The 26,817-nt window shown below is 38.5% G+C and overlaps 1 protein-coding gene across 1 annotated transcript in view; it reads left to right on the top strand.

Moving 5' to 3' along the window:
* The window catches only part of csmd1a (CUB and Sushi multiple domains 1a), a 281,553-nt gene that overhangs the window by 129,729 nt on the left and 125,007 nt on the right, over positions 1-26,817 (top strand). Inside the window, exons 8-13 of the mRNA XM_070906253.1 lie at positions 2,579-2,703; positions 8,380-8,501; positions 20,983-21,086; positions 21,426-21,538; positions 25,540-25,722; positions 25,910-26,095. Of these exons, the coding sequence (XP_070762354.1) occupies positions 2,579-2,703; positions 8,380-8,501; positions 20,983-21,086; positions 21,426-21,538; positions 25,540-25,722; positions 25,910-26,095 (833 nt within the window). The remainder of the gene's footprint in view (positions 1-2,578; positions 2,704-8,379; positions 8,502-20,982; positions 21,087-21,425; positions 21,539-25,539; positions 25,723-25,909; positions 26,096-26,817) is intronic.

The raw sequence follows: 26,817 nt of genomic DNA, 5'->3' as shown, positions 1-26,817 counted from the left end.
AAAGCAACTTATTTGCGGGCAAAATTTTAACCTGCAGATATAGACTGTTGCCATCTCTCTCTCACACACACACACACACACACACACACACACACACACACACACACAAGACAAAGAAGGTAATTGCTCCGAGAGTTTAGCTGTTTGCCACCTGCAGGTAATGAGTGTTAAAGCTGCAATTTGCTTCTTTCATAGCTGCTGTTTTCTTTTGAGAAGACTTCCACCACTATTTAGTTAATTAATGAACACAAAAGAACATTGTGCCACACACCTCAAGCAAATAAGTTTGCAACTGAAAGACTAAATGTTAGGTGCTAGATTTTACAAATTATTTTATTGTTTATATCCCTTTCTAAACATCTGTGGCTTAGTTTAAAGGCGCTGCACACTCGTGGTACATCCTCACCGGTGATTACATTTACTTTGGCTAATAAGAGTTCTTCTCAGGACTATGTGGGTTGTGCACAGACTTTATTTGATTGACATCTTACTCACTCACCTGTTTCACCTCACCTGGGACAATATATACCTCTACTTTATATGTTTAATCATTCTTAGCACTACAGGGAGTCTGGTGATCACATCATTCTAGCATAGCTTTCCCCCCCTTCAGCCTCAGCAGAGGTCTAATCAGGCAGAATAACTGAAAACACCTGTGTGAGTGTGCAGGGCCTTTGACATTAAGCTTGACCTTCTGACAAGTGGGTGTAATTGTCAGTAGAAATAGCCCCTATCCGAAACTAACTATTCTACTAAAAACAAAATATACAGTATGCAAATTATTTTAATAATACTCAAAGTTACAGACAGACTGTATTTACAGACAGAGCTCAGTCAACCTACATTGTTAACTTCCCTTGTATTTTTGTTTCTGTCTCTTAATCTCATCTTCTGTAGATTTTTTTTCTTTTTTTCATTAACAGGTTTAAACTGTAAAATATACAATGTCAAACAAACAAATCAAAAAGAAATTTCAGCAGCTATTGCTTTCTTTGCCTGTAGATTAGAGCTGCAACAATCTTCTGTCCAGAGACACACTGTTAACCGTCAGTATTCACCAGTTTACATCACTAATCACCCTTCAGGTTGTTATAAGGGTCCTTACTCATATCGGGGTCATACACAGAGAATTTGAGGGAATGTTTCGGAAATAGGATCTTGGTTAATAAACAAGGACTTGGTGGACACCGGGATCTTTAAATGATTCACTCCATGGTGTCTGTCATTTTATTTGTAGAAAGGGAGACATCATTTCATGTAATCAGGAGTGAGCCATTATGAAATAATAACCTCTCCCTACGACTCATCCACTTAACATCAGTGGCATCTAAATTGATCCTGTGATTCTCTCTGATTATGAGAGAATCAGGAAAGGTAGTCAATTTTTACTATTTTCAGGCCAAAAAACTTTTAAACGATAATCATCTTTTAATATCCAGCTCCTGGTGCTCTTCTTTACCATTAGCAAGAAAGACTGCACAGACTCTGTGGGACTATTAGTGGAGTTGCCTGAGTTAGTGAAAGGTCATTACCTCCATGTGTGTACGTGTTGGTGAGCGTTTATGTGTAAGCGTGCATGCATGTTGGCATGGATGTGTTTGGTGTGTGTTACAGGTTTGTATCTAATCATCATTAAGCATAGCAGTGCAGGAGCTGGAGCAGAGTTGTGGTGTGATGAAGTAAAACAGAAAAATAGCTGCAGAGAAAACAAAAGAGTTTTCACTGTTAGGCAGTGCAGATGAGCTGTAACTTAGTGTTTCACAGACAACCACATACACAATTGCGACGGAAAGCTTTTGGTTTTTTTCAATTTTCACGTTCATTTCAACAGAAATTAGTTGGTTCTTTTCAAGGAAATATCAATAACAACAAAGTTTTCTTTTCTGTAATTGTAAAGTAATTGTAAATGTCACAGTGAGTGACTTGATGTAAGGTATTTTCAGTGTCATTGGCATTGCTAAAGTAGCAGAAGCTGTTAAGTGAATGACCCAACTCTCCGTGACAAAGGCACTAACGGAGAGATTTGGCCAGGCTGTACGACTCTGCAGTGTTTAACAACAGGGTGGAGCCACTGAAAATCCAGAACCCTACGTAGCAAATGTTTGGCCAGGTGGTAGACTGCGGTGTGTATCAGCAGGGAGGAGACATTAAGCTTTATAGACAAGACACCATGCAGACTTCCACTTAGATTGAATGTCCCTCTCACGTGTTAGACAGCAGGGTGTTGGAGAGAATGGGACAACAAGAATGATCAGAAAAAATGAATACAGAGAGGGCAAGAGCAAAGGAAAACATACAATAATAAAAAAGGGAGGAATTACAGATCCTAATTGGATGATCTGTGGTTACGGTTGTCTTCCAGCCACAGCATCATTAATATCAAGGCCATCATTCAAACATTATTACTACAGTTATCTCCCGGAAGGGCCCAGTTCTCCTACGATATAAGCAGTGATGTAAGAGGTTTCTACAAGTATCAGTCAGATGGACGGTGACATTGTGAAGCAGTCAGAATCGACTGTGACCATGACGTTACTGTTTTTGACAAGTGTTGTTACTGTTGTGTCTCCTTAACCAGAGTTGGCTCCAGCGTCCAGTTCAGCTGTGATGACAGCTATGTACTACAAGGATCTAAAAGTATCACCTGTCAACGAGTCACTGACACACTGGCTGCCTGGAGTGACCACAGACCAATCTGCAGAAGTAAGTTTCAGCGGTCATTCCCTCAGAAACCTGTGACTTGTTAGGTGTGCATGCATCAGAGCTAGAATGGAGGTAGAGCTATTTTTATACAATGTTTTCATACTCCTGACATCACGAGGACCCGTCTTACAAAGCATCTGCTGCCTGTTATAAATGTGGATTTTTATTTTAAATATATTATACTGATTTGGCTGCATTAAGGAACTTTACACAAGGCAAGAAAGAGATACAGCATCTCTTGATCTTTTGAAATGTAATGAAATGTATTTTAGTTTTCTATGGACATCTATAAACTGCATTTATACGGTACATTTATCCTGAGAATGGTACAAAGAGCTTTACAATGTGTCACTATCATACACATTCATACAGTGATGGTGGCGGAGCTGTCGGGCAAGGTGTTGACCTGCTTATCTGGGATTCAGTGTCATGCTCAAGGACACTTTAGCAAGCTGTCACGAGAAGCCTAGAGTTAAACCATCAAACCTGAAGAGTCACTTTACCAATTATTATCAGGCCAGAGGTCCCCGGGTTAAAAAAAGTATGCCCTATCTGTCATCAGACATCCCATAGCTGTAGACCACGTAGCACTGAAACTAGATTTGCATGTTCATCATAAAGCAGGAATATGTCACCCAAATGCGACGTTATGACTCTTTAATGTGTTTTAATACAGTGCTTAACAAATTTATTAGACCACCACCCAGTGTAAGGTGTTTGCCACTGCTGCCCTAAATTAACAGTATTGCTGATTACCAAAATATTTTATGTTTCTGTAATGGTTAATCCACCAGTATGTGCAAGCCAAGCTCTTTAATCAAAATGATATATTTAATGCTAAAATATAATTGTTATCCATGAATTCTCAAATTTACTGTTTTACAAAAAAGCAGAAAGAAATAGTAAAGCACATTATTAATTTTTGATTGAGATGCCAAATTACAGTTATTTACTTGCATTCCTGAACAGATAAATAGTTTTGTGGTTGCAAGAATGCAAGCTGTTATCAGGGCCAAAGGAGGTCATACAAAATATTTTTGATTAATATATGTGAAAAAGGACTATTTAGTTGTTCCAGTTTGTTATTTGCCTAATAAATAACAATACAATTTTTAGTTTGAAACAAGTTTTTGACAGATTTCTAAAATATTTGTGTTTTCTCATTTTTATGACAGGTGGTCTAATAAATTTGTTAAGCACTGTAGTTCTCGGACATAAATGTGTAAGCTTTATTAAAATTTCGCCACAGAGACAATACGCGTTGGTAAGATAAATTCATTGTTAGTTTTTGTTTCTTCAGGGAATTTGTTGATGATAATAAATGTATAAAATAACAGCAACCTTATCCTATAGAATATTTTACTTACTGCTGAGATCCCCAGGCTCTTGTTCCAAAGCCACAGGGCCTGATGGCATAAGGCATTACACACGTGCGTTGACTTTAATTATTCTAAGTGCTTCTGATTGTTTTCACAGTTCAGTGCTGAGATTTGACATATCATTTTTTAATGCTTAAATACTTTATTCTGGCTCCAGACCTCTGAATCACTGCCCAAATCTCTGTTTTTTTTTCAACAAAGAAATTGTTCTAGTGTTGTGCTTACTGATGGCAGTTCTGCTGGTTGGAAAAACAACTCAGCCAATATGAGCTTTGTAGGCAGGATTAAGAATGGGAACGCCATCTTCTTGCGCCCGAGCCAGAAAAATGGTCACAAAAGTTGCAAGTTGAGCTACAAAAATAACAACACTTAAATCGGTATCTTTCTTTGAAGTTAACTGCTCCTGGCAACCGCTACCACAGCTTGCATGTCAACTGAAAATGACAAAAATGTACGCCTGAACAATCTAATGCAATCCCAATTCCCATTTGTAAAGTATTGAATGTGCAATTTTTGGGCAGACAAACAATATCAGACAAATCAGATATTGACTAAAATGTTTGAAACTGAAGATGGTTATGTTATTGTGCTGGTATTTGCTAATGCAGTGGCTCTAAAAGTATAGTTTCACAGCAAAGTAATAAATAATATCACTGTGATTTACATTTTGTTGTTTGTTGATGTGTTAAAATTATGATTCAATGTCTGACTGACGGGTTTAGTGACTAAATAAATAACTGTGTGAGTGGCAGAGCAATGATGCAGGGGCTCTCACTGCCCACATGTTCACTGACAGTACCCTGTTGGGTTTATTGCTCCACAATGAAAAGGCAGACAGCTAGCATACACACCCGAGTGTGCATGCACACCACACACACTTACATTGACAGCAAGTGTCCAAAGGACAATGTCACATACCTCATAGCTGCAGCCGTATTTGCCTTGAGCTGTGTGTGTGTGTGTGTGTGTGTGTGTGTGTGTGTGTGTTTGACGGACAGGCAGTCCCTGTGCTCAGACACAGACTATAGGGTCCCTGTCACATCGTATTATAGTGTACGTGTGTGTGTGGTTGTGTGTGTGTGTTCCTGTTTTGTGTCTTCATGTCTGTCTGTGACTGCAGGGACCTGACTGACTTCATGATACTGGCCACTCTTGTCAGTAAGAGACAGTAGAGATTTAGGAAGAGTGAGATGGTGAGAGAGATGGAAGGACATGTGGATACTGTTTCCACAATTAGCTCGGAAATGTTCTTTTTTACTGTTCACATTTTCATAGAGTAATTATGCCTTTTGTTTTATTTCTATAATATCTGGTGACCTTGAACAATGATTGTTAAAGAGTTTTGGTCCAGTAAATATTTCATAAATCAAAGAAGAATAACTTTCCCTCTTTAAAATTAATTAAAAGGTATTCCACATGCATTTCTTTTCTGTCTGTAATATAACAAATATTAACATATAATAGAAAATAATAGAATATAACTTTATTATCCACAAGAGCAGAAAATTAGTCCATCTGGCACAGCGTGAATATTCCAAGTAATACAATAAAATTCACAAAATTCAAGAAAAACACCTTTAGACAAAGGTTTTTTAGCAAGCCAATTGCCTGTGGGATAAATGGCTTCTTTTATACATTGTGTCGCCCTTGAATCAAATTAATCTACAGTATCTAATTTAAAAGGATTGGTGTTAGTGGCAAATAACAAAATAAAATCATCCAACTTTTCCGTTCTCTGGAGCTTTCTAGCCTCTTTTTGACCCAATCGCACAGTCGAATCGCTGCCATCGGCTCCTGTAGGCAGCTATAAAACTATACACTACCTGTCCAGCTTCAAACAGCAAATAGACTCAAACTTGCTGAGTATTGAGTATTTAGCAAAATCCAGTAACCCCCCCCAATTCATTCTGTAGGTCTATAATGATATGTAGTACTTAATAGTGATTGCCTGTGTCATTTGCAAGCATCCTTGAGTTGGAAAAGGTTTTTTTTCAGTGTCCCTAACTTATGTTATTTAAATTGGTTCAAATGAAACACAATATAAATGTCTTTAAGCTCTTCAACACGAGAAAAAGTGTATAAAAAATGATTGTTTAACTTATTAAGTTATTATTTTTCACATAAATATCTGTAATTGGAGAGAGAGGGGTAAATACAGAGGGAGAAAGAGAGAGAAGAAAAGAGAATCAATAGGCTGTTGCACACAAACAAGTAGGCAGGCAGAGGTTAAAAATTCCTTTACTGTAGCTCGGGTGTATTGTGTTATCTGGAGTGATCACTCCTGGGATTCAAACCCATGAGCCTCTCTCATTCTCTACTGAGACTTTAATGTTAATTAGAAGCTGGTCTCTGGGATGAATCGCCATGAATGTGTTCCTGTGTGTCCGTGTATATGTGTGTGTGTGTACCTGTGTGTATCACAGTGTGTTTCAGCTCTCTTTTCTAATTAACAGTCAGATCAGTCATCTGAGGTCCTCCTCTCTCCTTTTCCCTCCTGGTATTTTCTCTCTCTGTCTCTTTCTTGCCTCTTGCCCTTCCTCCACTTTCTTTTCTCTTCCTTTCTCACGTTATTAGCTTTCACCCTCTCTACTCTCTCTTTCCGTCTCTTTCTAACCTTTCTCCCTCATGTCTCTCCACATTGTCACTCAACCTGTCTGTATTTGCAAATGTCTTTACTTCATTATTTCCTCCCATCTTTCTCTAACTCCTCAGCCCCACTATTATTCTGTATTATTCTTATGTTCTTCTTTTTTGTCTCGAATACTTTTGCCCCTGTGTCATTGGCCTTCCCTCCCTCTAATGGCAATGATCGCCTCCAGCTAACTCATTATGATAGATAAAGGGCAAATATATGATCAGATAAAACTTTCTGTGCAGTGATGTTGACTGAAAATGTCAAGTAAGCCCTTTAATATTACTGTGCTCGAGAGAGGGGTTTTTAAGGGGACTTTCGACACCACACTTTTTTTTTTTGCCAAATATCCCTTTAAGGCAAAAACACTTGGGTGACTTTATGAGGTACTGAAGGCAAGAATTATTACTTTGAGTATCACGCGGGACAAAATCAATATTGATGAAATGGAGCACTAGGAAGAATATTATGAAAAATGCTGTTGATAACAGGGAGCAAAGGTACTGAAACTTTTAGGAGCAGAGGAGGAGAGTTTGTGGGTAAATGTTATAAAAAAAAAAATCCCCATCTTTATTTGGAACATACCTATTTCTAAAAATAGGACATATTGTTTTTAGCCATGCCAGCAGCATGTCAGCTGGTCAGGCTGTTGATAGTGAAAAATACTAACAACTATTAGACGGGTTGCTATTAATACTGAGCATGGACCCCCAAATATGACTGATCAAAACACCCTTGTCCAACACTTGTTCATGAAGGGATGCCTCTAAAACTAATGATCCAATTGTCATCAGTCTAAACTGTTGTCTTTAAGAATAGTACATACATAAAATGCTATTATGCTAACAAGCTATATGTTAGCATAATAATAGCATGCACATTACAACACTAGGCTTTCTGTCTTTAGTACAAACTTTTGCTCTGTTCCAGCTATAGATATCAGGTTTGTCTTGTCTTCTGTCATGTATTTGCTTGATATCATTAACAAACAAGTAAAGTGAGTGGGCAAAATAACAGAAACAGTCCCCAATAAGTAGTTTCATCAGTCTCTGCAATCAAAACAGCCTTAGGATCCCCTGGATTGTAATTCTACAAATACTGAGCAATGTGCTGTGTATTATTGGAACATTCTTCTGGAGAGAAGTTTTTTGAATGACAAATTATTAGTATTACATTTGACTCCTAGTTTGTATTTCTGATCTGTAGAAAGGTTTGTAAAGTTGAAGAATCACTCAGTGAGTTTGAATAAAAGTTGGAACTGTGGTAATCAGTCAGTAAGTAATTAGCCAGGTGGCTAAGTAGAGGTATATTGGAAATACCTGTTAAATTGATTACAGGAAATTTCAAAACAGGAAAAAATTACTAAGGGTTGCATTCAGCATTTTAAATATGTTCCCCCCAAAAATGACACTATACTATATGCAGGTCCACCAAAAAACCCACCTTCAGTGTCCACAAACCACAGTTTCTGTTTTGGTTACATTGAACCCTATGGTCTACAATAATTTGCCTTTTCCTCTAACGCTGCCACACCCTCTCTCTGTCTTTTCTCTTTTTAAGGTAAGAAGCAATTTGCAATCTGCAAGCGTAATTTTGATTACCCCATGAATCTTTTTTAAACCTCTGTGTTGCTCTGTCTCTCTCATTTTCTGTCTTCCTCTGTAGCTCGTACCTGTGGCAGCAACCTAAGGGGGCCCAGAGGGGTCATAACTTCTCCTAACTACCCTGTTCAATATGAGAACAATGCACACTGTGTGTGGGTCATCACTGCAATGGACTCTGGGAAGGTGAGCTCATTTTCATCATTTTATTCGTTAAAAAAAAAAGAAAATCATGATAATCTGACGTGGGGGAAAATAGACCCTCCTTACCTTGAATTTACTTACATTACATTGTATTGTCTAATGCAGTGATCTTAACACGCCAATTCATGACCTTTGAGACAATTATTTTAGTGTAATTATACATAGCATTGTTCTTCCAATTATGTTTTTGACCATGTCAAATTTTGACCAGTGTGTGTTCTCCACTTTGTAATTTTTCATTGGTTAATAATGGTCAATATTGACAACTTAAAGTTAAAAATATTGGCCTTAGCACTGGCCTTCAAAAGCATATACATACACATATATAGCTAAGATGTTAACATAGTGATGAGGATATTATGAGGTGAATTTGCCACTGCAAGAGAATGGACACTTTTACACACAATTATCTACTCCACATCTATTGAAGCTCTTTGCCAAGAGAGGCAAATTGTCCACAAGATGGATATTACGAATGTGTCATTTATTTTGAATTTATTTAATCCCAAGTGTGAGAGTGTATAACTGCTTGACTGTGAGGCAGGACATTGTTGGAAAATGACAATATTGCATACAGAACCTTCCTGTGGTAAATACAGATAAAAGAAACGCAGAGTGACAGGAGAGGTAAAAAAAAAAAAAAAGAGAGCATGACTTGCAGTAAAACCAGTTGTAAACCAGACTAGAAACTATGACACAAATATTATCTTATGTGGTCCAGTGTTGAATTGCAGGGCTGTTGTTTTAGGCTTCCTTTTTGTTTTCCTACTTGCTGACTGAATTCTGTTTCCATTGCTGAGTTCATGGTCACCAAACCTCCCCAATTTTGTGAGAGCAACTTTGTTGTTGAGTCATTGTTGTGTAGACATGCATAATTCATATTACTGTGGTACAACATCTCAAGTTTCTCCATCTACTTTCTTTTTTGTACTTTCGTTTCTTTTGTGGTATTATCTTTTCTTCATGTCTCATCACATATCTTGCCTTCACTCTTGCACTCTCGGTTCTACATTATTTCCCATCCCTCTCCCCCTTACCCTCTGCTTGCCTCTCATTTTTTCCTAACATCCCTGTTCTTTATTCTCTACTCACCTCTCTACCTCATCTACTGTGCTCTGCACTGCTCTCTTCCCATCTACTTGCTTCTTCTATCATCTTCTTTCCTCCTTTCACTTTGATTTGTCTAAAATGTTAAGTTTGAAGAGGGTGAGAGTAGAGAGAGGGAAGAGAAAAAAGAGAGCAAGATAGCACTGAGCTCATTGAAAACTACAGAGAAAAGGAGAGAGGCGAAGTATATAGCAGAAAAATGGGGCTGAATATTCAGCTAGCTATTTCACGATTAAAAAGCAAGTGCCAGAAAGAGAGAAAAGGAGAAAAGACTGGATGTCCAAGCAGGTACTTGACATGTGACATTGACGTTTTTCTCTAAAGATGGATGAAAATGGAGTCAAGTCATTGCTGAGCCTCTGAGGGAGTAGGATGAAAAAATAGTGTGAAATAATTGAGGAGAGAGAACAAAAATTAAAAGGGAGAGACAAAAGAAGAGAAAAATTGGCTTTTTGTTCTCATCTGTGTGTCTCTCTGACCTTGATAGAGTGAAATGGCAACAAGATGGCCAACAGCTTGTGTCATGCCATGACAGTGTTTGTCTGTGTGGATTTGTTTCATTCACCTAGCTATGAGACTCTAATGACTTTGTATTTTGAGAGAGGTTTTCACTTTTTTCAGATTTTTTTTTTTTTTCAAATCAGCATCTGGCAGTCGTGACATCAGCTTTACAGCCAATGTCATCTGTTCTTATTTTAAGTTTCTTCCAAGAAATCACAGCTATAGGTAAAATTAATTAATTGACACACACAAACTGCATTTGTAAGAGTTTTATCATGATAAATGTACTGCATATATTAGTGATTTTGCCTGGTGTCAGCTGACAGATGGAAAGTCATCGTGTGTGTGTGTTGCTTGGGGTTTAAAATAGAATTGAATACAATAGAGTATAATAGATTCACATAGCCTCAGCTTATGACAGATGGATTGTCTTTTTATCTGTTTTGTGTACTGCCTGTGTGTGTGAGTGAGTGTGTGTGTGTTTAAAATGCTTGAGGTTTGAGAGCACTTTAAGAATGTGCTATAATGACAGATTATCAGCTACTACAGCTGCTGGCATTTGCAGAATGTCACTATCTACATACACAGAGGGAGAGACGAGGACAGAGACAAACAGGATGATAAAGACAGTTATAGACTAGAGTGGAGTAGAATAGAATAGAATCTAAATGAATGACAGTGAATAAAAATAAGTCAGATCCATCCACAATACTCAAGACAACAGTGATCTGTATACAATATAAGTTTATATGTTTTGCTTTTCTAATTTCCCCTTTTAAAAAGTTTTAGACATAATATATAATTGTGCATTTCATGAGATTGATTTCATTGTAATATCTTTGTGTTGAGAATTTACTTGTGGTGGTTAGTAGGTTCAGTAATAAACTAGTCCAACAAAAGTTTATAAATAACTCAGAGAGACCTATTGTTAATTAGCTGTTGTGTTAGCTAGCTAGCTAACTTATCAATACATCACTTCCAGTGTTCAGTTCCATGTTGAGGCTAACATTACTAGCTACCCTTGTAAGTTGAAATAAGGTAACATTAAATATGACAAGACATTATTTTTTAGGGATCCAATCTTGGGGTGTAACGGTACACAAAAATCTTGGTTGAACAGGCACCTTGGTTTTAAGGTCAAGGTTTGGTACTTGTTTGGTACAGTGAGGACAACCAAGAAAATGCAGTAAATGTAAACATTCAACAGCGGTTTTGCACTTTGGACAGTTTAATCCTGCACCTCAATATTACTCCATATGAAAAGATGTTATGATGTCATTCAGGCAGTTGCAGATAGATTCAAAATTATCCTTAAAAAGTAAACATTTGAATAAAATAACAATAACAATAAAGTTAATCTGAGATGATAGCTCCATCTACTGTCTAAGAATAATCCCAGTGTCTTGGAATACTTGGAATATTCAAACTACTTCATTAGTATTTGTATCTCAATGACCTCAACTGAGTCTGATTATAGCCTGATCATCTTTTTCTTTGTTTTTTTTTATCAGCAATCGACACCTTGCTTAAACGTCCTGAACTTGTTTTCTGTTAACCTCCTTTACGAGCACATCTTCCTTAAGTAGAAGACATATGTATTCCCGCTTGAACATTGATCTTTAATCATGATTTAATTTGTGTATACAGGGAATGAGACAGATGATTAAACACACCACTTAGAATCCTAAGTGTAATTCCCCAGAAAAAAAATGTTTATATGTGCTTTTTGTGGTTGGTTAGAGAGAAAGTGCAGAGAGAATTAGGGAGAGAGCAAGATATTTAAAGAGAGCAAATAAGCATATATTAAGATGAAAAGCAGCTATCTTTCTGTAGACCTTTCTTTCCTCTCTTTACATTTCTCTGATTCAATCTCATATTTCCCTCTTTACCTCGCTCGGCTTCAGACTGACTATTATTTCAGATTAATTCTTTCATCAATAACATGTTGTACAAAATTGAGATGGAGACGAATGTTTTTATTGAAGTGTGTGTGCCTTTTTGTTCCTTCTTTGTGAGGTTTAAGTGCACATGTTTAAACAGCCAATAAGTAATTCTGGCTGGTTGCTTGTCTGTTGTCATTCTGTTAAGTTCTAAATAACAGCAGGCGATCAATATAGTTTGAAATAGTCTGACAGCCTGTCTGCAAAATGCCGTGGTTGCGCATCTTTTTTGTGTGGGTCTGTGTTATTATTTGTGTAAGTGTGTGTGAACAGGCATCTGGTTGTGTGTGATTTTATGAATATTGACTGTGTGTTTTCTGCCTGCCAACTTAATTGCTAACTGCCAGAGGTTGTGAAAAATATGTTGTAGGGTAAACTGTCAACTTTCAGGTAGTAGTGAGGAAAGAAATCAGCTGCGCAGCAGAAAAAAAAGGACTTAGCAGTGTGTGCGTATGTGTGTGTCAGTTGTTTAATTCATCAGTATCAAGCAGATAATTATTTTGTTCAAGTCTGAACCATGCCTGACTGCTCACACACATACACCCTGAAACGCTTCGTCACACATGCCCATTAGGCCTCTAATCATTGCTGTCTTTTTCCTGATGAATACATATTAGTGTGTGTGTGTGTGTGTGTGTGTGTGTGTGTGTCTGTGTCTGTGTCTGTGTGGTATTATGGTATTGGTTGTTGGGTCATTTTCATGCATGGATCATCATCATCATCATTTTAGTATTGGCAGGACGCATTCTGTGACATTCTATCAGATTCTGTTCAGATGTTTTACTTGATACAGAAATCGAGGCCAATAAAGACCAATAAAGGCCTCAGCCAGAATATGTTGAAGTCCATTCTGATTCTATAACATTGCATGGTTTTGCGACATGAATGCACAATTGTGCACAAGCTGTTACACGATGAAGACACAATGCCCAATATTCAGTGCATCGTGGCACGGTGGTTAGCACTGTCGTACGGGAGTTAGATCAGGGTATAGCGTGTTGGGGGTTCGATCCCCAGCTCCCCCGTCACGTCTAAGTGTCCTTGAGCAAGCCATCGGTGAGTGATTGGGTGAATGTGACTTAACTGTAAAGCTCTTTGGGAACCGTGAAGGGTGAAAAGTGCTATCTAAGTGACACCATTTACCATTTGTATATCTTATTGTGGTGGTAGGACTGCTGCTACAGTGAGATACTGTGTAATATCTGAATTTCACTAAGAATTATATGACATACAGGCCATAGCTCAGTCAGGACATTGATCACATAGTCTGAGCAAAATGCATCAGTAAATTGCAGAGTAAATAACCATCAGTGTCCGTGGTAATGGAAAGACATTCACCAATAGCTGCCTAATTAGCACATTATCTCAATTCAAGGCTTTTTGCTATTCTGGCTTTTGACTGTAATTTGGCAGTCTGACTGACCATTTTTCACTGTATTAGCTCTGTTGTTGGCTCTTATTTCTGCACCTTATACCTCTCTACCAAAGGAGGCTGTCCATGGTGATGCATGAATGTCCCATGGTCACACTTTTTAGATTTGTGCACTGGCCTCTTCTGATGGTGGTCCTACATGAATTCAATTTCATTTTAGAGCTGTAATGTAAAATATTCTGAAATAAAACATCTGCCAAAATCCACAATCGTCAAAAGAAATTTCTCAATCCCCCCAGTCTCGCTGTTGTCAGGTAGTTTTCTGCAGTATCATAGAACAGTTTATAATGCACAGAGCTGTCACGCAGCTGTTGCTCAAACATAGTATGCAGTTTATTTTCCTAAACTGTCCAGCCAACAGGTCAACAGCACTCAAAGGTGCTGTAACACCTAGACAAGGGAGTTATTTTACCAGACAGCAGACGTTTGCTTTCTTACCACTTAAAGCATAGGTCACCTCGGGGCAGGACTGCATCACATAAACATGGCACATCTGGGTACTTTAAGGGTACAGCCTGGCTGGCATCCTCGCCAGTCTATTTTTAAATTGACTGGTACTTTATTTGTCCCACATGGAAAATCACTTGTCAGAGCATATAAAAAAACATTGAGACACAATAATTAAGCCAAAAAACATAGACATATAAACCCACGATGCAGTAATCACCACAAACGCTGCACCCATACTGTATTGTGTAATGAAACCATTTTATTATAATGCAGATATAATGACCTTTTCAGTCATACTGTCTTTTATCTTTTATCTCTATCACCACTATTTTCCTGTTTCCACTGAGCTGAGATCAAGTGGCTGCACTGGTTGCCAGTCTTGGGTGTCACTCATTATGGTTAGATTTCTACAACATACATCACATGCTTGATATGAATTGAACAACCTCTTTTTTTTTTCTCCTTTCACTTTTGTCTGAAGCAGAAGATGTTTGCTAGGTTCTTCAGTTGCACAGAAAGGTGTTTAGATCTGAGGAGGTACGGTGGCTCAGAGCAAGACAGACCTGGGTTCAGTTAGCAGCCCCAGCCCCATATGTGGTTTTCTGTGTTGTTCTGCGTTTCCCCTTGGTGATCCTGTTTCCTCACACAGTCCAAAGACATGCAGGTCAGACAGACTCTTAATGAGTGATTGTATATCTATGGTAGCCCTGTGATTGACCAGCCATCTGTTTAGGTTACACTCTGCCCTCTGGTCAGTGCATACTGGGACAGCTTCTGGCCCCCGAGACCCTGAAAAACAATTAACATGTAAAGACTTATACCAGCAGCCTACATCCAGTGAGTCAGACTAGGCCTTTACAAAGAGAGAGCTGCAAAGTCAATTTATATTAATGAGAACCTGGCAATAGATATAACAATTAGTATAACTTCTAAAACATTTTATAACTTAGGAAATAACAGTCTACAACTACAGATAAACTACTAGCTCATACTCTCATCTAGTGGACTGCATTGGGCTGTGGCATTGGAGTAAGACCTCTACATTCAACTGCAGCAATTACTTATTGGAGCTTGTAGAGGCTCTTCACTGCTGATCTAAATGAAGGATGAGAATCTACAAGCAGTGGCTTGATATGCATCTTGCTGCTGTGTTTGTCCCTCATTGCCCAGCTGCACACTGTGTATCCATCATAAAATTCAGTGTAGCTGCAAGATGCAGCGTACTGTAAAGATGATTTGTAACGCTCTCTTGAGCTGCAATGAGCTGCAAAACTGCATCTAAAAATTCTGATTAGATTGTCAATGAAATGTTCCTAAGACATTAAGTCTAGGATTAAAAGAAGAAATGTGAGTAATATTATAAATTATTGATTACAGGTTTGTTTTCTGTAACTGATTACATTGTGAAAATAACTTTCTCAGGCATGAAGGGTATGCTGTGCGTGGTGTCCTAAAGCAGGGTTTCAGGTTATTCTATACTTGTTTTTTCGGCTGAAAGGCTTAAAGCAATCTATTGGAAAAAAAGGTCAAACTGCCATTGTGGCAGTTCACCAATGACTCAACATACTGTAGCTGCACAATCTCGACAAGGGAATTCTCGTACACTCTGCTTTCAGGACAGCTGTTCCCTCTCTCTACTACTTCTGACAAGGGGTCACCTCAGTACATAGTTTTAAACTTTTTCATGACAGTTTATTTTTGACTCAGGGTAGTAGAAATGCATTAAAGCTCCAGTGAACACAAAAATACACCTCTCTAAGCCAAAGTCCTATTGGTCCAGCAGCAGAACAGAGTTTGTCAACCCTGACCCCACCCCTGTGAAGTTTTGGTATATCACTTAAATTGTGGTATTAGGTATGGTCATAAGTATGACACTATCAATGTGGACAGAAAGTGACAAAATAACTGAAACAAGTGCTCTATCAAGAGGAAGTAAGACAACATGATTTTGCCTCTCTTCGGTCAGTCTAGCATCCTCAGTCTGAGACTGTCCATGTTTGTCATCATCAGTGGTGGGCAGTTTACTTTAGTGTTTAAATTGCGTTTCCTCTCATGTCAGCTGGGGGTGCCAACTTGTAAAAGATGTGTAATCAGGCTTCACAATATTTGATTTTCCATTTTGATTTCACTTCTATTATGCTCAGAAGATCTGGTGAATGAATTGCATTCCCCTTGCACACACACATACTTACTTTACACCATCACGGCCAGCTTCCGATTCAAGTGAGTCAATTTGTAAATGCTGTGCTATTTTGTTGGAAAATAATGTACAAACACGACATTCTGTCATGTCTTCAAAAGTACTAGGAAAATGCCTCAAATTTAGTAAAGATACATTTTGTTTTGCAATAATTGCCAGATTTACAGTGGGTCAGTTGAGAGGTCAGTCAAATCCAGAGTGAAAATATTGACTGTTTGGTGTTCTGTTAGAAACCGCTGTGTGATGTGAGGAAAATAGCTGTTTGTTGTAGTGTTGTTGGGTGTAATAGTAATAAGGAGATTGGCTTTACTGCCACCAAGATTGAAATGAAACCCATACCCATGTGTACTGCTCTTGGCAGGGGTCACCTCAGCTTATTCTCTAGTTAAAATGGCTGACTGAACGTAATTCATTAGACGTGCACAGAGTGTTGACATTTTAACAGGGCCCAAATCCAATTTTATTTTTTTAGGGGAACATAGGGCTGCACAACAGCATAGTACATATGGTAGGGAGGATGCCCAAGTGTTAATTATCCATAGAGAGAAACATCTGACCATTTATTTAAACTTGATTGATTTTGCGATAGAACGATAGATAGATAGATAGATAGAATATAGATTTATATTTATATTCCTGTGATAATTTCTTCCTGCTGTTGCTGCTCAGCAGTGACTCAGCACTGCTGCAGCCTCAGCTCAACGAGGGAATTCAGGAACTAGTCCACCCAATTATGGCTGTGTGTTCTCTTGCACTATGACGTAAGGTCACAACAGTGAGGGCAAGATCAGCAGGCATAATATAGTTTTTCAGATTCAAGTTTCTGGACTAATAGAGGGGGCATCTCGGGGTTGGCATGCAACCCATTATTGTTCTGCTGTAGATGAACTGAATTGATATAGTGTGCACTGCGTGATGTTTATAAGGCTCTCCTGACTGACGCTGACCAACAAAAGTATATCTTAGATTGTTTGACTTAAGTGGCAAACACATATCCACTATGAATTTAAGATCAGAGTAGGATAGAGTTTACTATGTGTTTGTCCCCGGCTATGATCGTGGCCTGAGGAGACCCTAAAATTGACAGCACTACACCTTTAATGGGTGACTGACTGAAGGATTTTCTTTGTATGTTTGGATTGCACAGTGTTCTTAACAATGTTTCAATGGCCTATTGAGCTGCTCTTACCTGCTCTGCTGCTTGCTAATGACCTCAAAGTGATAACGCTTCACTTATCCCTTCAAAGAGCATCCACCCTTAAGCAAAAACACTGTTCGGTCCAATTTTGAACACGAAGAACACTCTCCTGAAAAAACTCAATAATGTGATGAAATGAAAAGAAAATATACAGAACTGTAGTCATCAAACTGAAGGCAACTTTTATGTTTACTGTCAACACAGTTTCAGTTCCTAGATTACACTACCTGTCCTTTTTTTCTTTCTGCTGCTTTTTGCGTCCTTCCTTCCTTCCTTCCTTCCTTCCTTCCTTCCTTTGTTTCTTTGTTTCTTTCTTTGCTTTGAAAATAAAGAAGGTAATCTAATATACTTTGGGGTTGGAGGCTGCTCTTAATGTCTTTCTAAATGGGTCTATTTGGATCTATTGAACAGCACTGAGCTTCTTGCTAATGACCTTAGTGTGATAACGCTTCAGTTCCTTCCTTTAAGTCCGCTTCTTCTCTGCAATCTGCCTTGACTGCCTAGACAACACACATACACATATAAATAAAGACAGAAAGCCAAACTGCGCTCACACATTCATTGAAACAGGCATGCCTAAACATGATTCTGCTTCACTTGCTCAGACAGATATACCTGAGAACCCTCCCACACACACACACACTCAAAAACACGCATGGATGCACAGAAAACTATAGTCTGTTTCTGATTCTGTTCTGCTTCACTCCCTTTCTTTATAACCACAAGCTGCTGCTTCTTAACAACCACTTTAACTTCTCCGACACAAACGCACATACAGGCTGAAACAACACCTCCTCTTTGCTGTTTTTGGTTTGATTGTTATGTTTCGCGTGTGTAGATTGAAATTTTTGCTTTTGTTTTGTGTTAGCCGTGGTATTAACTAGCCTATAAACAGACAGATTAGCAGTGCACCTTTAACCCTGTGGATGATTGTTTGGTCGCTCGCTCAGCAATCCCAGGTACAACACAAGACAAGAAGATGTGTAAGAAGAAGTTGCAAATCTGTGTTTTTCGCAGCAGTTATGTGGCTGTTAGTCACTGTCACCCTATGAAAGAGCAGTGATAATTAATGCTTTAAGCAAATAAGTTTTAAATAAAATAATTTGGTTATATACAAAAAAAAAACAAGACAGAGAAGAAATATGAAAATATATAATATAAAATATATATTTCTCCCTTTTGAGTACTGATCCTTTCAGGAAAAGAAAGCACATGATATGCAATTTACAAACAAGATGTGTGTGCTGTAGCAGAAAGAAACATACAATTTAATTTCAGCTTGACTTTAAATACCTACATGCCTGTGAACGTGTATTTCTTTGTGCATATGTGGCAACCAATTGGCACTGTCTGTTAAACTAGTATGTATCCCCCATAATACCTGGGTAGCTGATGTGATCAACACTGCTATTGATGGATAAGATATTGTGTCCTTAAAAGTTATTAAGAAACATCTGAAGATCTTAACAGTGCCGATGATCTACAAAAGAACCCATGTGTTCTTGTGAATCTTCAGATAGAAAGCATGATACAAAAACACATCAACAAATAATAAGTATAATGGTTTATTAATGCTCCCTGTGATTTGTTGTTAGCCAGGAGTTAATACTTCACAGTGTTTTTCTGCATCTCTTTCCCATTATTTGTAGCGATTTTGGAAAGACTAAACATTGCCAGAGGCTGCAACATTCAGTGTATAATAAGATAGTAAAATGCTTTCTTCAAGTATGAGTCGCATATTTATTGAGCTGCATCTTGAATGTAAGTTGCTGATGTCAAAAATAAACATGTTTTTTTCTTTTAAATATTAGCCTGTTTGCATATCAGTTTGCACTGTTATAGAAATTGTGTTTGTGTGCATATATGTATTCAAACATGTATTAATTATTTCTTCTTTGCTATTCCTGTGATGGCAGTTAATCCCTCAGATGGTTCCATATCCTTTTACATTATTTGGACATTTGCTAACTAATTTTATTGTGACAAAGCATGACCAAAGGCTATGCATAGCTGATTCTGGCTTGTTGAAATGGTTTTTACACCCTCATCACCTGCGATAAGTTTATTCCTCACTGTAGTGTTGCCAGATGATGGATTCTCATCCACAGTATCTCATGTTCGTGGTTCATCTTGGTCCTCTGATACACGAGAAACTCACTGATTGAGAGCAGCTCTTTTCTCTTTGAGATTTTCTGAACACAGCAGAAGTCAGCCATCTCCCATTCTGGCAGGGATATGATATACAGCTAATAAATAATGGACAAGCAGCAAATAATAGAATACCAGTGTTACAGCATTTCAGAGCACACTATAGATTGATGATCCAGCGTTGTATGCATGCACCTACAGCCACAAACGTGCCCGCGAGTAAGACATTTAACACTCAATTTCTCAGTGTTCAACAGCAGAAGGGTGTGTTTGCAGGGTGCAGGGTGCGTAGCTCCCAGAAGGAATTTGTGTAACTCTGAATGTAAAGGAGGATGCTGCCAAATGAAATGGTGCCTTCAGTATTAGAGTTTTGTTCTTTCTCTGTGCTCCCTTTCATTAAAGATGGATTGTGTTGAAATACAAATATGTCACTGTCAAATTAATAGTTATACCTTTGGCATAGCAGCTTCAATTAAATAAGATGATGGTCACGGCCAGGAACACTGTCTCTCTCTCTCTCTCTCTCTCTCTCTCTCTCTCTCTCTCTCTCTCTCTCTCTCTCTCTCTCTCTCTCTCTGTCTCTCTCTCTCATGCTGGTTTTATCATCAGTACTCACATGTTTTAGAATATGCCTCCTGCTACCTCCTCCTCCATGTTGGAGGACATGGCTTCATCCTTCTTCATCACCTTTTTCCGCTCTTTCAACTAATCATTTTCTTTCATTGAATAAACAGGATCACTTGTGTGATTCCCCTCATTGTATGATTCATTTCACATTATGGCATATCAGGAGTCCCCCCAGAATTCCTGGGTTTGATGGTTCTATTAGTTTCATCAGTTTTCAATATGTTTTGTATGTTGTTTTCTAAGACAGCTTGTGAATGCATGTTTAACAACCTATTCAAGTACTGTAGAATATAGTGCTACAGAGAGTATGTTAGGGAAATACCATTGTTCCACTCATGAAGGTAAGCCATGCATTGTGAAGACATTTAAAACTTGAGGACTGTTTGGACTGTAATAATAGAAGCCTTCATCCTATTTTCTGCTCTAAAATGAGTTTCCTCTCTGCTGTAATTAAATATGACTTCATGGCATGAAGTCAGACTTAATTACGGGAGGTCATGAGGTTGGCAGAGGCTGCCAATCTTTTCAAAAATTATCTTTTTTGTTTACAAATTGCTACTTTATAATGGGTGTTATTCATTTATTGTTATTATCATGCAACCCCTAACATCATATAGCACTTTCATTGCTCAAGAGGCAGTTGTTTGTGAAACAGAACTCCCATTTCAATACTAGGTTTTTTGGATTTCCCCAGCGATATAATCATTCGTTTGTATTGCTGGAGATTGTATGAGACCTTCCCTGCAGGTTTTGTTAATAAAACTCTCAGTGGTTTTCTGTGTTTTTTGCCAGTATTCTTACCTTTCCATATGTCTGTGTTTATAACTATTTAAATGTTTGCTTTTGTTTTGTTTTTGTAGGTGATAAAGCTCTCATTTGAAGAGTTTGACCTGGAAAGAGGATACGACACACTAACTGTGGGAGATGGAGGGAAGATCGGAGACACTCGGAGGGTACTCTATGTGTAAGCACCACTTGTGGTATATGTTTTGGCCTATAATGTATTAATATTGAACACTATGGAACAAGATAATGGTGGTAATCAGAGGAACAATTGGAGACAGGCTGTTGTGCAGGTACACATTATATATACTGGATTGCGTTATGAACTTGTGATTTTTTGATGGAATTGTTGAAGTTCTCACAAACAATGCTGGACACCAATCATAGATTAGTATGAGATATTGGGTTTGTAAGTAATTAAAGTATCGTTTGAGTCAAAAGTAAACAGTGATAAACCATTAATGCTTATTAATAGTTTGTGTTAATGTATAGATATTTGTGTGCATGTGTGTTTGTGTAGACTTACAGGCTCCAGTGTCCCTGACCTCATTGTTAGCCTGTCCAATCAGATGTGGCTACACCTGCAGTCAGACGATACAATCGGCTCAGCGGGGTTCAAGGCAGTCTATGAAGGTATGGCCTTTCAATGGATACACCAACTTTAAATATAACTTTTCAGCTACGCTTTTCTTTCTCTCCTTCTCTGTAACACACACACCCACACAGACACAGACACACACACACACGCACACACAAAAAAGATATACACGCTCACATAATGGAGTGTGAAAGTCATGGCGTTGCTGACGTGGTGATTCAGTAGTAAACACAACTGTTGTTGTCTGTCCTTGTGTATACATGTGAGTGTGTGTGCGACTGTGCAATAAAAGGAGGTAATAAATGAATTATGAGTCAATCAGCTGATCGTTTTGCTTGGTTATTTTTAATATTAAGCCAAAGCTGACACTGATAAAAATGGTGACAGTCACAGTGAGTGAAGGTGAGAGGGAGGGATGTAGATGTTCCTCTAAATACTTATTATTTAGAACAATCCATTTATTATATTTATTTATTTGATTACATACTGCATCTAACCATGCCAATGCAGCTCTTTAAATTGAATTGAACAAAATGGAACTCAACTAAATTGAATTCACTCGAGACAGACAGTGAGACAGGTCGAGAGAGAGAGAGGTAATTTGATAAACATAGAGACAGAGGAAGGAGGGACAACAAGAAATTGACAGAGTGGGACAGAAGGAGACAAAATGACAAATTGAGTGAGAAGAAATAAAGTGTCTTAGAGAGACTGAGGGAGTGTGAGAGAGGAAGAGAGCGTTAGAGGGATGAAGGTTGTGCTCTTCGCTCAGCTTAGCCATGTTTGATTCAATGATATTGCTGCTAGTGTTGTCCAGGGTCAGTTATTGTTCAAGGGAATCAGCACAGTGAAGCTACAGAAACTCGTGTGCATGTGTGTAACTATAACTGTGAGCAGGTGATGTTTAATATCATGTTAAAACATTTCCTTGGCTCAACTGGAGGCTTAGATGGTGCTGACCTTGATTTTGTCTCTTTAACATTTGCTCTAACAGCAGTAAGGGAATATATCCTCTTTATGACACTTTAAAACACTAGGAGGCCCACCATAGTTATCTGATATTGTAAATTCCAAGGCAACAACACATATGACAATATAAAACTAAGAACGGAAGAAAAAACAAACAAACAGTACTTAATGACCTCTAGATGATCTTGTAGTTTCAGTTTTCCCCAGGATAACTGAACAACCGCCTGTGGTGTGCTTTGTGTGCGTCCTTGCATGTATATATGTGATGCTGTCACATTGTATAATGTCACCATGTTATACACTTTGATCAGTGTTACCCCCTGAGAGCTCTTAGGTTCTCGGCCCTGCAGGGAAACCCAACACGGGTGTGTGTGTGTAGCTGTCTTGTTTTTGAATGCCGTTGTGTTACACTTGCTAATCGCTGCAGCTCTGTGTTTTTGTTCGTGTGCGTGTTTGAGAGAGAAAGAGAGTGAGTTAAGATCATAGACACGCACAGCCTATTATGATAATTGAAGCTTTCACTGAAATGCTGCTGCTAGGTTTTCAGGCTGATGGCAATGTAAATAGTGTATTTATTTTTTAACTCATCAAAGGACTGAAAATTAGCATTGAATGTCTTTAAGATTCTTCTGTAGAATCAATTATCAGTGTGATTGTTACTTAATGAAAAGCTACTGCAGATCTGCAAACAACACGCATACATTAATATTGTGAAAATAATAGTTTAATAGTTGTTTGCAGTACGGTGCTGTTTGACACAAGCAGTTGGATAACCAAACAAAAAAAGAGTCTTAACACTTCCTGCATGCAGCTGCTGAGGTTTTCAGACTGTAAAGTTTTCACTGTGATTGATTACCTACATCAAGCAGTTTCTGTTCTCTGCAAGTTGATTTTTGTACCGCACTGGCATGAACTGAAACCAAATGTGGCTTTAATGTATTGAAATACATCTAAACCTTTGTGCTATGCCTGGGAAAATGGTTGGCAGGAATGCAAAGTTTATAGGATTTGTAGTTAATGGGCTAAAACACACAAAACTACCAGAAAGGTCCCTAAAGTGTCCATCAGTGTATTTCTTTTATAATATCTGAATACATTACATGTTTTTTTGTTTTATTTTCTATTCTCAATTATGCCGCTCGCTTTCTATAATATGTGACTGTTGGCAAGGAAAAGAAAAAGAAGCATAAAATGTTGTGTTGAGTTGTAAATCTACATTTTGCACTTCAGTAAAACTCCTTTAACTTAGAAAGAAAATAAAGGAAAAAATGACAAAAGAAGAAAGAGAAAGAACAAACTAAAAAAAAGACAGAATGAGTGAGAGAGGCAGTTACAACCATAATGACAGACTTACCAGGGGCTCACGATCGCTGATATCCATCCTGACACTCGTCAACTGTGTGACAGCTAGCTGTGGGCCATACACACACACACACGCACGCACGCACGCACGCACGCACGCACGCACGCACGCACGCACGCACACACACACACACACACACATGCCTGCCACTTCTTTGAGTGTTCTTGTGGGTGTACTTACGTCCCAACTGATAGTAAAAGTGTAGAACACGTGCACGCGCGCACGCACACAAACACACACACATTGCTCACCTTGAGATGTATTTGCCCAAAGCGAATCCAGGAGCATGGTGGAGCATGTGTTACAAGATGACAGACGTCTGGTAGAATGTCAAATTTTAAAGGAGGGGAGCGAGGGAAGTGGATAAAAACACACTGCCATTAAGGGAAGAAGGCATAAAAAAGAGTGACAAAATGAATGGAATATGATTGCAGGCCAGTTTGGGAGTACTGCTAATGTGACACCCATGCCAATAAAGCACAGTGTATTGAATCAGATTGAGAGAGCGGTAGCGATAAGGAGAAATATAGAGCATAGCGGGAGAAAAGGACAGGGACAATTTGAAAGGACAGACAAAAACAAAATGATAAAGGAACCAGGAGGGAAACAACGTGTGTTCAAAAATGTGTGTATGGGAAGCAGTCGTATTATTATACAGTGTCACAAACATCAGTGTTGCTTTCTTTGATTTTTACCTCCTGCTGGTTACTTGACAAGGGGTACGCATAGATCAGTGTGTGTGTGTTTGCATCTATCTGTGTGACTCCACTTACTGTTTTGCCTTTCACAATTAAAGCTGAATTACACTGCAATTACTCTGATGACAATTAGCTGTGAGAAGGGAAACAATAAAATGAATTTCTTAAAGGTTGTATTTAATTTCTTAACACAGCGATGTAATGTGAATAATAGACGCTAGACATGTTCACATTCTTTTGCTGCTCCACACAGCCATATTAACGTTGCTGCTAGACCTCCTTTTAAGACTTGACAGTGCCATGTGACGTATGTCAACCTGTTGACAGCCCAATCAGGACGGCTGCCAGCTCTCCACCCAAGAAAGTAGTGTGAATTATACGTATGGCTCTTCTCCTCTCCTATTGGGTCGCCCTTGGAGTGGACAGTCGAGTGAGACTGAAGCCTTTCTCTTCAGACAGCATGAGGAGGGTCTGTTTGCAGGCTGCAGACTCATTCAAAGACACGCAGTCAAAGACACACCCACATTAATCTCAACCTAAACCATAACTGTTTCTTCATAGGGTATGTTTTTGAGCAGGCATGTTTTGTAGAGTCCACAATTTGTAGATAGATCTTCTCGGGCCCCTTTGAATGGGCTACCTGTGAGTAGCGCTAATGTACAGCGCATCAACATGAGCTGGGTGAAAATCAGTTGCCAAGTGCTTTTATTGAACATTTTCCCTTATGGTCCAAAGAAGTGGCTTTTGAGAAAGTCTGAAAAGGGTTACAAAAAGTCATAGTTTAGTGTATGATATAAGTGTGAGAATGGGCATAGCTATGATTACTACAAACACCACATGCAGAATGTTCAGATTTTACTCACTGACTATCTAAAAATCAATGTATGCAGATTATTGCCATTTAACCCCATCTCACAAGCAAAAACAGACAACCCCTTATCTGAATGTCACATGTTGACATTAATTATCAGCGTAATAACATGGCTGTTTGTGTCGCGTGTTACAGAGATCGAACGAGGGGGCTGTGGTGATCCCGGGGTGCCGGCATTTGGGCGCCGTAGCGGTGATCGCTTTCAGCACGGTGATGTGTTGACCTTCTTTTGCCAGTCGGCCTTTGAACTGGTGGGAGAGAGGACTATCACATGCCAGCACAATAACCAGTGGTCTGGCAATAAACCTAGTTGTGTCTGTAAGTATGCGTCTTTTTTTTATTTCTGTGTTGATTGTTTTTCTGTTTGTTTCTTTAATTAAATTTTCTATTGTCCTTTTTTTCATATCTTTCTGTCTTTGCCTCTCTGCTTGCATTCTTGTCCAATTACTTATCAACTTAACATCTTTCCTTCTTACCTTTATTCCTTGTCCCTTTCTGTTTGTAGTCTCATGTTTCTTCAACTTCACGGCTCCATCAGGGACTATATTGTCCCCGAACTACCCAGAGGAGTACGGGAACAACCTGAACTGTGTGTGGTTGATCATCTCTGAACCGGGGAGCCGCATTCATCTCCTATTCTCTGACTTTGACCTGGAGCCACAGTTTGACTGGTTGGTGGTCAAAGACGAAGGTAGTTATATCTTAATATTTCACCATGTTTATGAAAACGTAGTTTCTAAATTAAGACCTCAGCATATGGATATGCAAAATCTGTTTTGCTTAAATATGGATGGGCATGTGTATACAACTGAAATGGTAAAATAATTTCGGGGGCCACTCTGTATCATACTTGTCATCTTAGTCAATATCCAGGAGGTAAAGAGAATTTCAGATTGGATTTGGTTGATGAATGGCTGGCTGGCAAACTGGATGGGTGGATGCATAGTTGTAAAGTTTTTTTTTTATTGTTTTGTAGTGTTTTTTTCCACTACACAGAGAACACAGGGCAATTCTGTTCCCCATTGTAATAAATGTTATTGATTTAAACAAGTAAAGCCCTGGTTTGACTGGCTGGTCATTAAAGATGAAGTTGTATTTAATTGACTGGCTATAAACCTGTCCCTCTGCAGGTTTCTTTTTTCTATTTTTTTGTGGCAGCGTTTTTAAAATTGCAGGGCAGTTAGTGCCGTAGCACTTTGCAAACTGAAATTAAAGTTGTTGCTTCAAAGTCTTACAGTTTGTTCCACTTCAGATCAACCATGAACAGAATGAACAGATGTTGGTTTGAAAATAGCTTGTAAAGAATTAGTATTCACTAATATGGCACACATTAAAGGGTCACTAATTGGTCTTTAGAAGGTAAACTACTGTATGAAAGTCTAATTTAATACTCTGCTTCTCAGATGAGAAAAT

Source organism: Enoplosus armatus, chromosome 1 (assembly GCF_043641665.1).
Source record: "Enoplosus armatus isolate fEnoArm2 chromosome 1, fEnoArm2.hap1, whole genome shotgun sequence".
NCBI lineage: Eukaryota > Metazoa > Chordata > Actinopteri > Centrarchiformes > Enoplosidae > Enoplosus > Enoplosus armatus.
This window is presented reverse-complemented; position numbering and strand designations above follow the sequence as displayed.